Source organism: Tenrec ecaudatus, chromosome 18, assembly GCF_050624435.1.
Source record: "Tenrec ecaudatus isolate mTenEca1 chromosome 18, mTenEca1.hap1, whole genome shotgun sequence".
In the NCBI taxonomy this organism is placed as follows: Eukaryota; Metazoa; Chordata; class Mammalia; order Afrosoricida; family Tenrecidae; genus Tenrec; species Tenrec ecaudatus.
This window is the reverse complement of record NC_134547.1, coordinates 21,054,647-21,071,056: the sequence shown is the minus strand read 5'-3', so window position 1 is coordinate 21,071,056 and position 16,410 is coordinate 21,054,647. Positions and strand designations below refer to the sequence as shown.

The following is a 16,410-nucleotide window of genomic DNA, read 5'->3' as shown; positions in this document are numbered from 1 at the left end:
GGTGGGGTGCAGTGGCTCCCGCCTCCAAGTGGGTGTAGCGGCTCATTCCGGGGAGCGCTCCCCGGCGCAAACCGGGGGTCCCCACCGCGTCCACCTGGTCCAGAGGCTCCCGCGCTCAGGCAGGGGGCAGCAGTGGAGGTGGCAGGAGTTGGTCTTACACGCCGCCACCGCCAGGGGCTGGACAGACAGACAGAAAACACTTGGCTTGTATTAATCAGCAAGGCCAGGCTGGTAGCTTTCCATCCTATAAAAGTTGCTTGCGTCTCAGAAATTGGGCCAGTACTGGGAGATGGCACCCCCTTCGCCACATTCTAGCGGTTAGTCTCTCAGGGGCGCTGTCTGAAAGGACATGTCTTCAATGTAGCCAGGCCCTAGGCCCACTTAAGACTGCCAGAAAGAGAACCCCCCACCCCCTCCTACACACACCCCCTACTCTCCCATCTCACCTGCCCCTTTCTCCCACACCCAATATTCTGAACATTCGGGTACAAAAGGAATTTTCCTATTTCCTGCGTAATCCAAAACTATGATTCAACTGAGACAGTTGATACATTTGTAAACTGCCCTCCCACCCCGCCCCAGTTTCCAGGGTCAGCTAACGCTATGAACCCCAGCCTGCCCCTTCCGCCATTACCAACACCCATCCCTGGCAGCTTCCCCCAAATATTGAGCGCCTCAAGCGCCATTCCCCAAGCCCCCCTCATCTCTGGGGACTTTTTTTGGTTTGGTTTGGTTTCTCAGTTATAAGAACTTTATCAGAAGTAGGGAGATCGAAATATTCCTGGCTCTGGAGGTGGTTTTCTCCTTTCTCTCCCTGCAAAGGACACAATCCCACTGAACACACAATTTCCCATCCTGAAAGGGTGCTCCCTCCAGGAGTCGCTGCCCTTCTTCTTTTTTATTATTCTTAATTTATTTTTAATCATTTTATTCGGGGCTCATACAACTCTTATCACAATCCATACATAACATCCATTGTGTCAAGCGCATTTGTACATTCATTGCCCTCATCATTCTCAAAACCTTTGCTCTCCACTCTTCGTCCTTATTCTTAACCTTTCCTACACATCCTCCCCGGGAGCTCCGGGCTGCTAACCCCAAGGTCAGCAGTTAGAAACCACCAGCCGCTCCTCCAGAGAAAGATGAGACCCTTTGGGAAACCCACTAGGGGGTTTGACTCTGTCCTATAGGGGTCACTATACACAGAATGGACTTGGCAGCACTTTCCAGCCACCCTGCTTTCTACTGCCCACCCACGCCATACCCACCTCCCTCCTCCATGACTTGACCCTTTCCTCCCTGACTCAGGCCTCCTGTGTCCCAGCCCCCCACCCACCTCGCCATCCCCCTTTCACCTTTACCCTCCTCACTGGCCCCACCTTTTGTACCCTATGCCTACCTATAGTACCAACCTCTTCCTCTTCCCTGACCCCTCTCCGGCACCCCATTCTCTCCTCCACCTCTCCTGCCATCAGCATTTGTCCTCCTCCCTCATTACCTGGTAGCTGGCGGTGGCATCGTGGTTACTCATTGGGCTGCGATCTGCAACGTCAGCAGTTCAAAGCCACCAGCCCCTCCTCAAAAGAAAGGTGGGCCTTTCTACCCCCATAAAGCGTTCCAGTCTCAGAAAGCCCCAAGGACCTCCATGTCAGAGAGTTTGGTTGGTTTTGTTTTTCTTGTGCTTGCACCCTAGCCCTCTCCCCCTTCCAATACAATACTTCTCCCCTTTCTTGGACCCTGCACCCTTCCCCCAACCCCACCCTCCTTAAGCCTCTACCTCCTTCTCCCCCTCCAGCCCCCTGAGGCCCTCCCTCCCTTGTCTTTCTCTCCCTCCCCCTGCCTGTCCCTTCATTTTTCTCATGCACCCTCCATCCTCAGCCTCCTTACACCCCTTTCTCCCACTTCGGTTCTTTAAAGACCCGGTGTTATAAATAAATAAATAGACCTGTGTCACATGCTCCCTCTGCCAGTGTGACACGGTTATTTGAGAGCTCATCTGTCTGTCTGCCTCTCTCTCTCTCTCTCTCTCTCTCTCTCTCTCTCTCTCTCTCTCTCTCTCTCTCTCATTGATCGAGTCCGTGATCTGCCCAGATAAACAGTCAGGTCTAGGCAGCAGCCCACCTTCCAGTTGTCCTTTTCCCAAACGGGCCCCTGGTCTCTTACACCGGTGGCTTCCTCCTTTGGGGAATCAATTCATCCTGACTGTAGCCCCAAACCAAAGCTCACTGCCCTTGAGAGGCGATGCTGATTCACAGTGACCCCATAGGCCACACAGGGTGGAGCTGCCCCTGTGGGTTTCCGAGCCTGCAAGTCTTTCCAAAAGTAGCAAGCCTCATCTTTCAGGCCTCCCTCAGAGCAGCTAGTGCTTTCTAACGGCGCCCCAATAATCACTACACCCCCAGGGCTCGTCAGCCTTATTTTCTGGGCTCCTGGGATTGGCTCTGGGCAGCTCTGTGACTCTGTGGCACATTTCACAGCTCTCCACAGTTGAGTATCTTTGAGCTACCGGCTTCCCACCTCCTGCTGAATTCTCCTGTGTGCCTCTGGTGCACGGAGTCCCGTTTCCCAGATGCACCGAATGCAATGCCCACTGTTATCACCCACCCCCCATGCCCGCTCCCACCTAGCCTCCTCTGCGAGCCCCACACCTCCTCCCACTCACCTGAAGAGGGCAGCTCTGATTTACAGGATTTGCACGTGGGGCTGGGGAAGCAAACAGGAGAGAGGAAAAAAAATGCATCAAGAAGACTCACCCCCAACAGGCATCATGGGAAATGCATGACAGGCCCAGAGGGCCTACTGACAGGGAAGCACCCCTACAGCAGCACCTCCTTCCCCACTCCCCGCACCCCCCTCGCCCGCCCCATTGCTGCCAGACCTCTCAGACCTGGAGTCCGATCTCCTGCATTTCACCTTCTTGCCTGGGAGGCGACAAGAACAAAGGGGACAGGACATGAGGGTCTGCCCAAGAAGGCAACAGGGACAAGGCAGGGGCAGAACTGAGAAAGGGAGGGCACTTACTGAGGACGATGATGATGCCCAGCAAGAACAAGATGGTAGCCAGAGTCATGCCCACAGTCTGCACAGTGTTGTAGTCTGGGGAAGACAAGGCCCGTCATCAAGGCAGGGAGGGGTAGGTAGCTCAGCCCCGCCCTGAGCCTCAATCCCGGCCTCCAGGTTGGCCAGCCACCTGCCCACATGCCCAGGGATGCTGCAAGCCGTGCTGGGGGCTCCTCTCTGGTTTGCTCCCCAAAGATCGTTCTCTGGTGTGCTCCTTGCTCTGCCTGCTCTGGTCATTTGCTCAACAAACACACACCAGACCCCTCAGTCATCGAATCCTTACCGGCTCACAGTGACTCGACTAGACAGGGTAGAATTTCCCTTGTGAGTTTCTGAGACCACAACTCTTTACCGGAGTAGAAAGTCCCATCCTTCTCCTGCAGAGCTGGTTGGTGGTTTCCAACTGCTAACCTTAGGGATTGCAGCCCAACGCGTAACCTCTAAGCCATGGGGGCTCCAGCCATTTGCTAGTTTGGTTTTTTGATTCTCTCCCTCTCTGGCCCTGGTCTGTTGACTGACCATGGTGTCCCACTGGGCCTACTGGACCAGTCTTCTCTATGACTGTTCCACCCGACCTCACCCCTATGTGCACTCACCCCCCATGAAACCACGGGAACCCTGTGAGCACCTGAGCCAAGCTAGGGTTCTCCCCAACTCAGAGCTATTCCCTGACACCCATCCCACTCAAGGAAAAAGCAAGACGTGTCCCCCATGGTCCATGGGCCCTCCGTTATCTAGTCCCTGTTCCTTGTTAGACTCGTCCACTGCCCACTCACCCACAATCCTCTACTCCAGCCACACACCAGCCCCCTGGCAATTCCTACAGCCTATCCGGCAGGGTCCTGCCTTAAGACCTTTGCACCTACTGTTCCCTTCTGCCTGAAAGCTGGCCCACCCCCTGGCTCCCTGCCTCACCACTTTCTGGGTTTTATTTCAATATCTGCCAATGGCCATCCCCGGCTGGCCCGTTAAGAGTTCCATGCGCCCTCCTCAACTCAGTCTAATTCCATGCCCTCCATCTGCCTTCACCAGGACGCTTTTTCTCTAAGACACCACACATGGTTTCGCATTTCTTTGCTTGAATGCCCGCCTCTCTCCCAGGCGTCCCAGTGGCATCCTGGCTACCCATTGGGCTGCTAAACACAAGGCCAGCAGTTCAAAGCCCTCAGCCACTCTGAGGGAGGAAGACAGGTCTACCCTGTGTTAGCAGTGAGCTGGGTTTGAGTTTTCGTCTCTCTCTCCCAGTGAATGGGAGGGCAGGGATGCTTGTCTTGTTTCCTGGGCGGCTCCGGGGCCTGGCAGCTGCTCAGCACGTATTGGCTGGGATGCGCCTGTGCGGAGCATCCCCTCAGTGCCAGCAAGGGGCCAGGCCACTGTCCTCAAAGAGCTGACTGTCTCATTACTATAGGAGCCCCGCTGACCCTGTGGTTCTGCGCTGACCACAAACTCAGCAGTTAGAAGCCGCCAGACCCCGCCAGGGAGAAAGAGACTTTCTACCCCCACCATGAGTTACAGCCTCCCACACCCACAGGGGCCCTTCTGCCTCGTCCTAGAGCAGTGGTTCTCCACCTTCCTAGTGCTGCGGCCCTTACACACAGTTCCTCATGTGGTGGGGACCCCCCAACCATAACATTATTTCCGTTGCTACTTCATCACTGTCGATTTGCTACTGTGATGAATTGAGCGACCACTGGGAAAGGGTCATTGGACCCCCCCCCAAAGGGGTCTCGACCCGCAGGTTGGGAACCATGGTCCTAGAGGGTCACTGTGAGTCGAACCAACTCAATGGCAGTGAGTTTGGGTTTGGGGGTCTTGTGAAACAGTAAAAAAAGTACACACGCACGCATGCACACACACACGCATGCACGCACGCACACAGTCCCAAGCCATGTGACCAAGGCTGGGTGCGGGTGTGGCTCTAGCCAGTGTAATGAGGAAGGGCCAGTCTGAAGGGTGAGAAGACTGCGTTTGCTTTGAAGCCTGATGGGGAGACAGCCCTGCTGGGTGCAGAGCTCACGCCCCTGTGGGATCATCATTCCCCCTCTGATGGACCCTCACCCTCGGAGGACACGGGAGAACTGCCCCGGTGGGTTTCTGAGACAGCAGCTCCTTAAGGGAGTAAGAAGTCTCCTCTTTGTCCTGGGGAACGGCTGGTGGTTTGGAACTTTCGATGTTGCGGTTAGCAGCCTGATGGGTAGCCGGCACGCCACCTCAGCTCCTGGGGACAGCCAAGAGAAGAGGGTCCCTGACAGGTGGCACGGCCTTGAGGTGAGCAAGAGTGGGCATGATGGAGGAGGGAGGACTGAGGGAGCAGGGGGCTGGCGCGAGCGGGGGCTGGGGCTGGATCTGCCTGACTCAGAGGTCTGCCGTCTGAGTTTTAACAGTGTGAGGACGGCTTCTGGGTGAATTGTCCCCATAATCCTTACTAAAACAACACCAGAAAATGCAGCACCCTCTCACTCGATCTTCCGGTATGATCCATTTAAATTTGGTCTCGTTTTTCCTCATGTCCCCTTCCCAGCCCTTTGTTTTACTTGGTAATTCTTGTGAGTGAGTGAGTTAGTTTGTCTTTCGATGTGTTTCTGTCTATGAACTCCAGGCTGGGTACATCTTCAGAGATGGTACCTGGATTGATGGATCCTGGGGGGTACCGCAGGGAAAGCTGCGGGGAGATGGGGGGGCTAAGGATGAGTCCAAGAACGAAGGACATGATCTGAAAGTGACTGTGGGGCTGGCTGTGCAGGTCCTCATGATGTGGGCGAGGGACTGGTGGGGTGGGTGCAGTATGTGCCCGGAAAACCGTTGGGAGAAAAACAACAAGCGCCTAGTGCTGTCTAGTCAGGCCCCACTCATTCGCTCCAGAGCAAGGCTGCTCCACAGGATTTTCTTGAGTGTCATGCCGTGCAAACAAATCACCAGGCCTTTCTGTGGCTGCACCCCCAGGTTAATCATTGTGAACAGCACCAGGGACCGAGCAAGCACCATGTGGCTGAAGTCCAGGCCAACGCCAGTGCCCCAGGAGGACCTGGGCAACCCCCCCCCCTCCATCCCAGAGCTCCCCAGAGCACCCTCACGTGGAGCCCAACACTCACCATAGTAAAATGGGTCAGGTTCCTGAGGCACTGTGGGAAGGAAGGCAGAGAAAGAGAGAGGGGACATATTTCATCATGGGGGTTCCTAATGTTTTTAGCATGACACACAGGCTGCGTGCTAGCTCCTACTTGATCAGTGTCCAACCTGCCCAACCGCACAAGGCAGTCCTGATGTCAGGGCCCTGGGGAGTCTGCTGCAAGCTATGATCCCCCTCCCATCCTCCCTTTTGCTTATGATTCCAGGGCCAGTGCACAGAACCCACTTCCCACTGGTGAGGGAGCTGCCAAATGCATCCCTAAGCTCTCCTCACCCCAGCTCCCCGACTCCCATAATCCCTAAAACTCTTCAGTCCCCTGACAGCTCCTGGGGGCAGGCCCTACAACAGTGGCTCTCCTCACTTGCCCCTAGGGCCGAATTCCATACAGAGGACCCCCTGCTGGTCCAGCCCATCAAAGCTGGAGCTTGTGTAAGGCGGAAACCTATCAGAGATGGAAGACGCAAGAGCGAGTGATGGAAAGGTAGAAAGACAGTACCAGCCAAGGGCAGGCAACCTGGGACACCCAGGAAAACAAAGCCGTGCCCCAGGCTTCCATCTCTCACAGGAGTCACTGCATGGGACTTACCTCTAAGCCGTTACTGAGTTTGAGATATTCAAAAATCCATTTCCTGATAGCTTTCTCGGGCACCTGAGGATGTATGTAACTCGACCACCCGAAGTGTGTCCATTCATCGCCCCCGTTTCGGCAAGGTCAACGTGCGGATAAAGTGCACGTGTGTGTGTGTGTGTGTGTGTGTTAACACATCTGCATGCCCCACCTCCCAGCTCCAAATCTTTTTCTTCAAGGCAGCGCATGATATCCTTGCCACTGAAGAAACCCACCCCCTAGCTCTCTAATGCCTTTGACAGCTCCTCATAACCTTCCGTCTGGTCTAGGGCAGAATTCTGCCAAGTGTGGGAGGTGTGCCACCTGGGGAGCAGTGTCAAGTGTCACCTTCAGTGTTCTTTCCCCTTCCAGGCCTCCGTAAGGTTGGGCGGAGCCACGAGATCGATTCTGGCCCATGAACAGTGAGCCATATGCCGCAGCCGTGAAAGACCTACAGCAGTTCTTGTGCCTTTGGCCTAGTGACCAGAATGTTCACAACCGTGCCTGTTCCCATTTCTTTCGGTGTGTGGACACCCTGAGCTGTCCTGAGGTGGGCACAGAGTGTGCGTGAGAAGGCAACTTTGGTCAGGGTCTTGGGTGCCATTTGTCACCGCAGCATGGCCTACCCTAAACTGACGGATACAGGTGGTGCATGGACAACACTGAGTGGCGCTGACACCCCGAAATGCGGCTGGTCCTTTCCAGCTCCCTGTCCAGCCTTCGAAGAAACAGTCTTAGCTTGGTGTCACGTCTGCAACACCTGTGAACCATGTTAAATTCTGCCCCGACCCAAAAGCAAATGGGCCCTGAGCTCAGAGCCTTCGGGAGGCAAAACGTCCATGGGGAATTTCCTTTCTCTTTCCATCCCATTTGCCCCTGCTCTGTAGGTAGAATTTTGTGACATCTTTTGGTTTCCCTCCTTCTGGTCTTTCATTGACCTCACCGGTGTGTTCCACGGCACTGACTCCCTGCCAGGCCCTTTGGAGGGCGTTTACGGATATTGGCACACTGAATCTTCACGGGAACTCTGCTGTAGGTCTTCGTGGGCACTCTCTGATGTACGTGTCCCTGTCATCCCCACTTCACAAAAGAGGCTCACCTGGGCCCAGGAAGGCGAAGCCACTGTCGCTTGCTCAAGGTTGGTTTCATACTTGCCTTCAAACACAGGCCCCAAATACCGCTTCTCCATGGATGGCAGTGATCAGAAAGAACGCTGACCGTGTTTGCATAGGGTTTGGTCCTTTGAGGGGAAAATCGTAAGTGAAGAGTGGTGTGGAGAAGCTTTCTAACCAGCCAGCCAAGCTCACTGCCGCCATCGAGTCGATTCCGACTCACCGCGGCCCTATAGGACAGGGTAAGACTGCCCGCGTGGGTGTCCGAGAGAGTAACGCTTTATGGGAGAAGAAAGCCTCATCTTTCTCCGACAGAGAGGCTGGTGGTTTCGAGCTGCTGACCTTGCCGTTAACAGCTCACGGCATAACCCACTGGGGCTCCTTGGGGAACGTTTGGACAGAATCAAAGTCAAGAAGGGGGTACTCAAGAGCATCCAGAGGGGAAATCACTTGTTTGAGAGTTTCTCTCTTAGCACCCACCACCAGGTGATGAATAATTTTGCCTCAGCTATGCATTGGTCCTGGCGTTTAAGACAGACTCCCAAAGACATATGCTGAAATGAAGACATGAACAGATTGATGAATGTGAACCCCACCCCCCGACTTCAGGGGGTCATTGCATTAGCTTGCTTTTGTCTCTTGTGTTTCCACACACTCTCCTTCCCCCAAAGTCCTCAGGAACCCATTGGGTCAGCAGCCCCTGTCCCAGAATCCTCGCTGGTTGCTTCCTGAGTAGTTGGAGCACTGTGCCCAAGTTCTGCCCTGGCCCAGGCCATCTTAGTCCCAGGGTGAAGCCAAGCTAAGGGCGGAGCTGGGAGGCAGACAGAAGATGTTCGACTCTTGGCCAGTTGCCAAGGAGATACTGGAAAAGAGATGGTTACTATGGCAACTGGGGCATCCTAGGGAGTGAAGAGAGGTGATGGGCTGTACACCTACGCCTGGGGTGGGGTCTGTGTGAGACCTGGGGTCCGAGTCTCTGACCATGGGTCCCACCGCAAACCCTTCTCTCTTCATTCTGCACCTGCCATTGGTACCCCTGCAGAGCTGGCTTTTGGCCAAACTGAGGGTTCCTCGCCAGGACAGGGATCCAGACCCCCCAATGCTCACAGGATCCCTTTTCTGGTGGTATGCCAACCCCCAAATCTATCTCCCAAGCCCTGGTAGGACCCAGAAGCCTGCAGGGCCCTGCCCCCTACCGTTCGTAACAATTCATTAATCAATTTCCTTAAGTGGCTTCCCAGAGCATAACAAGCTCCCGGCCCCCACCCTCACCAGTCTGCTTCCTGAGATCTGATGGGGGGGGGCCCACCTCCTCATGCGGTGAGTGGGTGAGAGTGAGGTAGGGGTGTGGAGGCATCTGTTCTTCCAACTCTGTCTGTCTGCTGCCATTGATCTGCTAACCACCACCTCCCCAGAAGTCCTGGGCTCCAGCCAGGCCTGCTGGCTCAGCCCTGCCCCCTCTCCCCAGGGTGGCTTCCAACCTCTGCAGCCACCACCCCCTCCACCCCCCCACCCCACACCCCGCCCTGCTTCTGATTCTGCAGATATGGCTCTCTGTGCAGCAGCCCCCGGCTGCCAGGAAAGGGGACAGGGCCAGAGAGGTGGGGAATCGGGGTTCCTTACATGCCCAGGGGTCCCTGAGCACACCCCACCCATCGCCCTGATCTAGTAAGCTGCCCATGCCCCTGGTCCCCTCGCCCCTATTAAAACATTCCTGCCCAGCTGCTTTGCAGAAGGAGGTTCAGGAAAAGAGGTTGTTGGGGGTAACAGTGCCTAACTGGGTTAATGAGTGTGAAATGCAGCGAGGTGGGGGTGGGGGCAGCTCTGTGCGCACGTCCTCAACCCAGCAACCTCCTGGATGCAGGCTGGGCAGTAGGTCCCCACTGCCCCATCCCCATCCACAGGAGTTCACTGCAGTGCCTGCGGCCCCGCCCAAGGCTGCCTCCCCCTCCCCTTTTCTCCTGGTAGGTCTGCGCTCTCTCTCGCTCGCTCTCTATTCTTGCACCTACCCCCAAGTCCCCCCCTCTCTTTCTCTAATCGTGTGCATGTGTGTGTGTGTGCGCGCGCGCGCGCGCCCGCGCTTCTGTCCTGCTTCTTCCCTGAATCTTCAACTCGCCTATCTAGTTCTCTTCTCTGAATCTGTCTCTCTGTTCCTTCTGTTCCATCTCTCCGTATCTCTGTCTTTCCGCCACTTCCTCTCTCCAACTCCGGGGCTTTCCCTCCGAACCTATCCAGAATGTCAGGTAACCCCGGCCCTAGGACCCTGCGCTGCTGAGCAGAGGGCTGTAGCCCCTCCCCCTCCCCCCAAGAACACCTGATCTGGGCGACCCCCTTTGGCCTCAGGTACGCCGCGACCCTCCCAGCCCTCCCAGCCCCGGGCTTCCCCCGCTAGCTCCACAGGGCTGGACCAGCCACCCAGTTACCATAGCAACCAGTCTGAGTTATCCCTCTCCCGGGCCGCCACGCCGCTCTCCGACCGCGGGTCTCATACTAGGTCAACACTGCCTGGACTGAGGTGTCCGTGAGACCCGGAGGGGCTGCCAGGGGGTGGTGTGAGAAGGGCCTCCGCCCAGGAAGAAGTGGACACCCCCTCCCCATGTCTCTCTTTCCAGTGCTGGAATGCCCCCACACCCTGCCTCCTAGCCCTGCAGCCCCCTGGGGGTCCTCCCCAGGCGCAGCTCACCCGTTGTGGGGGCCTGGGTTGGGGTCGCCATGCTGGGCCGGAGCAGGGGGCTGCAGCAGGTCTATGCGGTGAAGGCGCGGTTGCAGCAGCTGGAAGCGGGATGGACTGAGGGGGGGTGGGGGGAGCGAGGAGCCCTGGTGTTGGGGGCGCCTGCAGCCAATGGGGGCCCGGGGAGCCCGCCCCCGTCTGGGCCACCCCCGCCCCCGCCCCCGCCCACTGCCGACGTCCCCGCCCCTTCACCGAGGGTGGGGGCCCCCCTAACGGGGCCAAAGGGGCGTCCAGCCGGCGCTCAGAGGCACTGAGAGACCCACAGGGCTGGCAGGGGAGAAAAGCGTGTTTTATTGGAGGCCTGGGTGCCAGGGGGTTGTCTGTGGGCAGAGGCGCAGGGGTAGGCGCGCAGGAAGTAGGCAAGAGGTGTCAGGTGCCAGGAGAATCCTGTAAGGAGGGGGGTAAAAAGGATGAGAGGCAAGAATCCCCCCACCCCCACTTCCCCATCACCCTCCTCCTGTCACCCCTCTCCCCTCAATACCCCTACGCCTCCTTCCGACCTCCCGGCGCCCCCCAGCCCAGTCCCAGCGGCAGCACCTGCAGTTCCATCGCGCCAGGTGTTTCTACCGCCTGCGGCTAGACAGACCTAGTTTGGGGGTAGGGGGCACAGAGAGTTCAGGGTTTGAGGAGAAGCACCCTCAACTTCTAGGGAGGGGTTTCTAAGGCCGGGAGAACTCCCATCTGCCCCTCCTGCTAGGAGGATCTGCAGGGGGTCCTTGGACCTAGCTCCTACTTCTAGAGCAGTCTTTCCGCAGCCTCCCCGTCCGCCCCCACCCCCACTCACGGCGGATGGAGCTGCGGAAAGTTCCCTCCTCTTCGTCGGGCTCCCCGGTCCTGGGAAGGGAGAGGCAGCGAGAATGCGGAGGCAAGACAGGGAGGCGGCCAGCGAGGCCCTCCGTGCCACCATGCCACCGCCCGGGAGGGAGGGCTGGGGCCGCCCCGGGAGCCCCAGCAGCTGGAGCAGCCTGCGTGCCAGCGCCCTACCCAAGGTAACAGTGTGTACCTTTGGGGTGGGGCTGGTGGGTGGTCCGGGAAGGTCTTGGAGTGGGAAGAAGAGAGATGGCCAAATGGACAGAGGACCGACGACTAGTGACATGGACATGGCCGGGTTTGAGACCCAAGATCTCCCCTTCCAGATCTTGGCCAGGGACCATACCACCCTGTGCCTCAGTTTCCTTCATCGTAAGTGGGGGTAGGAATAGCACCTACCTCCTAGAGGCGGTGGTGGTGGGATGATGGTGGTAAATAAAATCTACACCTGAGCCACATCCGACACATACCCATATCCTCGCCTCTCACTGCCATCCCATAGCGACCCTACAGGGCAGAGTAGACCTGCCCCTGTGGGTGTCTGAGACTTACTCTTTACGGGAGAAAGCCACGTCTTTCTCCCGCGGAACCGCCCGTGGCTGCAATAACAGCAGCAGTGATAACCCTGGCCCAGCGCAGGATTGCCTATCTTTAGCACCAGAAGATCCGCCCTAGGTCTCGCCGGGAAAGCCACCCCCACCCCCGAGGGCCTGTGCGTCCAAACTTTATTTGAAGAGGAATCAAAGAGAGGATCCGGAAGGCGAGCTAAACTGGGCCACCCCGAGAGGTGATCTCATTTCAGAGCATCCCTCTCGCTCCCAGCACCGATCACTGTGACCGTCACTTTGTGACTGTCTAGGTGTGGGCTGGTCGGCCAAGCGTCGCAGCGGCGCCCACCGGGCTGGGGGTGCGGGCGGGCCAGGCGGGGGGCTTGGCTGGTGGGAGACGCTGAAGGCCAACTTGCTGGCAGGGTTCTGGCTTCGGCTGGGTCGCCCTTCCCGCCTGGGCCCCAGCGCACCCCGGTGAGGAGAGCCGTAGAGCCGGAGGTGGGGAATCCTACCTTTGCTGCTGGTTGAATTTGCACCGGCATCTTCTGCCTGGGGGGCGGGTAGAGGGAGGAGAGGGCTGCCAAGTTTGCCCTCGGCGGGCACCTCGCGGCGCTGTTGCTCCAGCTCCCCGGCGAGGGGGCGGAGCCGCGGGGAAGTGGGCGGATGGGCGGGGCGCGGGGCGGGGCCGGAGGGGGACTCACTGAGGATGATGAGGATGCCCAGGATGAAAAGGATCCCCGCGATCGTGAGGCCTCCGATTCGCAGGGATTTGTAGTCTAAGCGCAGCGGGGAGGGTCGCGGGGACGGGGAGGTGAACAGGGAGAAAAGGAGACACATGAGCGTGGGAGGAAGAGGAGGAGGAGAGAGGGCAGGAGGTGATGGGGAGGGTTGTCTAGAGAGGCGAAGGAGGAGGGCGTGAAGGAGGAAGAAGAGGAGAAAGCAGTGACCTGATGGGGCAGGAGGGCGGGGCCATGAGACAGACCTCAGGAGGCTTCAGAAAGTTCGTGGAAAATGGAATTATCTTTTCATTTCATTTTTTCCATGAAGTTGTTGAAGCCCCCCTCCTAGGCACAAGAAGAGAAACTATCTGGGGAGGGGAATCACTGCCCCCCAAGAGTAAGCGAGAAAAACAGAGGGAGAGTGAGGAGACATCTGAGGACCAAGACTGCAAGAATCTCAAAAAACTCACTGCCTTAGTCAGTTCCACCTCACAGTGACCCTGTAGGACAAGGTAGAACTGCCCCTGTGGGTTTCTGAGACTGTCACCCTTTACAGGAGCAGACACTCATCTTTTCCCTGTGCGGCAGCTGCTGGGCTCGAACTGCTGAACTTGTGTTAGCCGCCCAAAGCATAATCCACTATGCCAGTGTATGCAACAGATGGACAGACCAACACAGGGGAGATGATGGGGACATACGGGGAGAAAGAGGGCAGAGAGATGGAGAGCCTGCGAAAGAGGAAGGGGGGTGTCAGACAGGTAGCCCCCTCCCCCAGGTAGACACCCTCACCATAGGTGAATGGGTCGTGTTCCGGTGGGGCTTCTGTGAAGAGAAAGAAGAATCAGGTGTGGGACACCTTCTAAGGTCTTGCTAGGGGATGCAAGTTTGGGGCTGTTGGACTCTAGACAGCTGGGTTCCAGCTGCTCTGTCTGCACTGCCCTGGGCAGGGTGCGGGGCACCTGACGTCACCAATTCTCTGTCTATGATTCCATCATTCCCCAAAGAAGCCAGCCTCCAATACTGCCCCACCCCCACAGCCATAAACACCCCTGTCTACGCCTGACTGAGGTCATCCTTTCCCCCTCCCTCAAATGCCCACCTGTGACTGGATCCTATGTGGAGATGTCCAACTTAATGCCTGACCCAAATGACCCTGTTTAGGTTGGGGTCTCCCAACTGGATTGTCATGGGGAGCTTCCCTTGCCCTCTGGCCTTGGGGCTGAGGTGGGCGGAGAGGTCTCTCCCAGACTCACCTGCCTTGGCCATGGCGAGGAGGCTCACACAGAGAACCACGATGGGGCTGAACGGAGCCATTGTCCTGGGGAAGCACCCAGGGTCAGTCAGTGTGTGCTCTCGACCCCCCACCGTTAGGGCCTGACCCAGCCCTCCCCACCCCACCCCCACCCCGCCCCCCACACACAAGGGATTGAATCCAAGCTATTCCCAGGTCTTAATCCCACTGGGCTCATCCAAGCTCAGTTGCCCCTCGCAAGGGCGCCCCCTGCTCTGAGGGGAAGTAGCGTCACCACCACCATCCACACCCTTGGGGCAGGGCGGGCAGAGGTCACACAACCAGAGAACACAAGGGCACACGTGAGAGCCTCCCCACAGCAGGTCCCCTTAAACCTACCCCAGCAGGGGACGCCTCGGCCCACCCAGGTGGACAGACCAGAGACGCACAGAGAGACCGCTGGACACCTGGACACGCTTAAGGGCCCACCTGCTTGCTGTGCGCGGCCAAATCCCAGCTCCCCTTGCCCTGGGCCGCCTGCCTTCTCTCTGCCTGACCCTGGGTATAAATATCTCCCACTTCATCCTGGAGGAATTCGCCACGCACTGGCCACCATGGCAACAGGCCGCCTACCCCCACCCGGGGGTCACACACCGCTAGCAGGGGCGAGGGCCAGCTGCCACTGCACCACGGGCGGCCCCCCCCGTGGAAAAGGCCACCCCTTTCCACAAGAGGGGACAGCAGCCAGCCTCCTCCATAACCGATCAACAGCAGATAGTGACAGGACGCCCGGGCCAGCGGCCGGCCGAGGGGCTAGGAGGGAGTGGAACTCCGTCGACCCGTTCTCTCCTCTGGACCCTCGGTGCCCCCAACGATGGCACAGTCAGAGCCACACGCGTGAGTGCCCCGAGCCCCCACCCAGCCAGGGTTCACCTGCCCCACCCCCACCCTAGAGGAAGCCCCAAAGTCCCAGCCACACTCTCCTCCCTCTTGGGTCTGGCCTGCCTGGGAAGCCACGGGCTGGCCACTCCTGCTCCCAAAATAGGCAGCCCAAGCAGGCCAGGGGTGAGGCCTAGAGGGGGAGGGCGGGGTGGAGGGGCTCTCACCCCAATCAGGCTGTCCCCTGCTGGAAGAATCCCCCAGACACCCGGCTGTGCCTGTGCCCCCGGGTGGAGCACTGCAGGTCCCCTGGCCCAGAGCTGGACACCGCCCCCAAGGATCTCCCCTCAAAGCCCCACCCTGTCCTTGCCCGCCCCAACCAGCAGCTGTAACTGGAGCTGGGGCTGGAGGGGGGCCAGGGGGCGGCCCCCAGCCCAGACCGCCCTGGCCCGCTAGCTTAACTCTCTCTGCTCAGAGGGCCAAGCAGAACAGCAGGCGCTCGCTGGAAGAGCGCGGGAGAATCTGAGGTGCAGGGGCATGTGTGTGTGTACACACACACACACTCACTCACACAGGCACACACCTCTCACCCACTGGAGGCAGCTTCTGGACTGCAATGGGGAGGCGGAGCAGAGGGAAGGGGCTGGGGTTTCCTGCCTTGCACCCTGGGAGCTGGGCCCAGCTAGGGTCTAAGGTCACCTAGTCTAATTATTTGGGAGCCCGCTGCGCCCTGCCCTCAGCACCCTGTGGTGCCCCAGGACCCAGCCCGCTGCAGGACTGTTTAAGCGGAACTTGTGTGAGTGTGGCCAGGAGCCTGGTGGCATAGCGGTTACCCGTTGGGCTGCTAACCACAAGGGCAACAGTTCAAAACCACCAGCCTCTCCACAGGAGAAAAACGAGGCTTTCTTCTCTCATGAAGAGTGCCAACTCAGAAACTCACAGGGGCTGTTCCATCCTGTCCTATGAGGGTCTCTATGAGTTAATATCAACTCAATGGCAGTCAGGTTGAATTTTGGTTTTGGGGTGTGTGTGTGTGTGTGTGTGTTCTGCTGCTGATTCTGAACCCCTTCTTGTACGTGCCCACACAGCAACCCCAAGAGCCAGGCACACTGCCAACCCCTCTAGGCCCCTCCCCAAATAAGCAGACGCACACCTTTGGGAATTTACTCTCACCAGAGGTCACACACCGGTGCACGCCAGCACACCAGCACAGACACACACACACTCAAAGCTGCAGACATACAGTCTCCAAGAGGTAAAGGCCAACATGGCTGTGTGCGCACGGACACCCTGCCAAGGGCATCGCCACACTACACACAACCACGGAAACAGATGTGCACAGGCAGGCCAGGAAACGACAGTCTCCCTTGAAGGTCACGTGTGTGACTCCCTGTACCCTGGCAAACATGCACTCTGCTGGATTTATGTAGGGGTTTGCATGTTGGGCGGCTCACTACAAGGTCCATGGTTCAAACCCACCGGCTGCCCCGAGGGAGATAGATGAGGCTTTCTACTCTCATAAAAATTTACAGCCTAGGAAACCCACGGGAGCCATTCTCCTCTGTCCTATCGGGTTTCCGTGA

At 58.0% G+C, this 16,410-nt stretch overlaps 2 protein-coding genes across 2 annotated transcripts; both read right to left on the bottom strand.

Annotated features, from left to right (window-relative positions):
* Positions 1-154: 154 nt before the first annotated feature.
* On the bottom strand, positions 155-10,623 carry FXYD7 (FXYD domain containing ion transport regulator 7). Its single transcript, XM_075537716.1, has 6 exons — positions 10,593-10,623; positions 6,153-6,182; positions 3,022-3,096; positions 2,879-2,921; positions 2,663-2,703; positions 155-177 (listed from the first exon to the last, which is right to left on the bottom strand). Exons 1-6 carry the CDS (start codon positions 10,621-10,623, stop codon positions 155-157), a joined length of 243 nt encoding a protein of 80 aa, XP_075393831.1.
* A 285-nt stretch (positions 10,624-10,908) lies between these two features.
* FXYD1 (FXYD domain containing ion transport regulator 1) lies at positions 10,909-15,172 on the bottom strand. Its single transcript, XM_075536286.1, has 8 exons — positions 15,055-15,172; positions 13,971-14,035; positions 13,507-13,539; positions 12,700-12,774; positions 12,511-12,547; positions 11,425-11,474; positions 11,178-11,226; positions 10,909-11,027 (listed from the first exon to the last, which is right to left on the bottom strand). Exons 2-7 carry the CDS (start codon positions 14,029-14,031, stop codon positions 11,204-11,206), a joined length of 279 nt encoding a protein of 92 aa, XP_075392401.1. The 5' UTR covers positions 14,032-14,035; positions 15,055-15,172; the 3' UTR covers positions 10,909-11,027; positions 11,178-11,203.
* Positions 15,173-16,410: the final 1,238 nt, after the last annotated feature.

Bases quoted from the DNA above. Each gene is read 5' to 3' on its own strand.
- FXYD7 (XM_075537716.1), bottom strand. From the start codon at position 10,623: ATGGCGACCCCAACCCAGGCCCCCACAACGG. The intron at 3,097-6,152 runs GTGAGTGTTGGG...TGTCTTCCCCAG, and splicing joins ACCTGACCCATTTTACTATG to ACTACAACACTGTGCAGACT. The intron at 178-2,662 runs GTGAGTGGGAGG...CTGTCTGTCCAG, and splicing joins ATCAGAGCTGCCCTCTTCAG to CCCCTGGCGGTGGCGGCGTG.
- FXYD1 (XM_075536286.1), bottom strand. From the start codon at position 14,031: ATGGCTCCGTTCAGCCCCATCGTGGTTCTCTGTGTGAGCCTCCTCGCC. The intron at 12,548-12,699 runs GTGAGTCCCCCT...CCCGCCCCCCAG, and splicing joins GGGCATCCTCATCATCCTCA to GCAGAAGATGCCGGTGCAAA. The intron at 11,475-12,510 runs GTAGGATTCCCC...CTCCCTTCCCAG, and splicing joins AAATTCAACCAGCAGCAAAG to GACCGGGGAGCCCGACGAAG.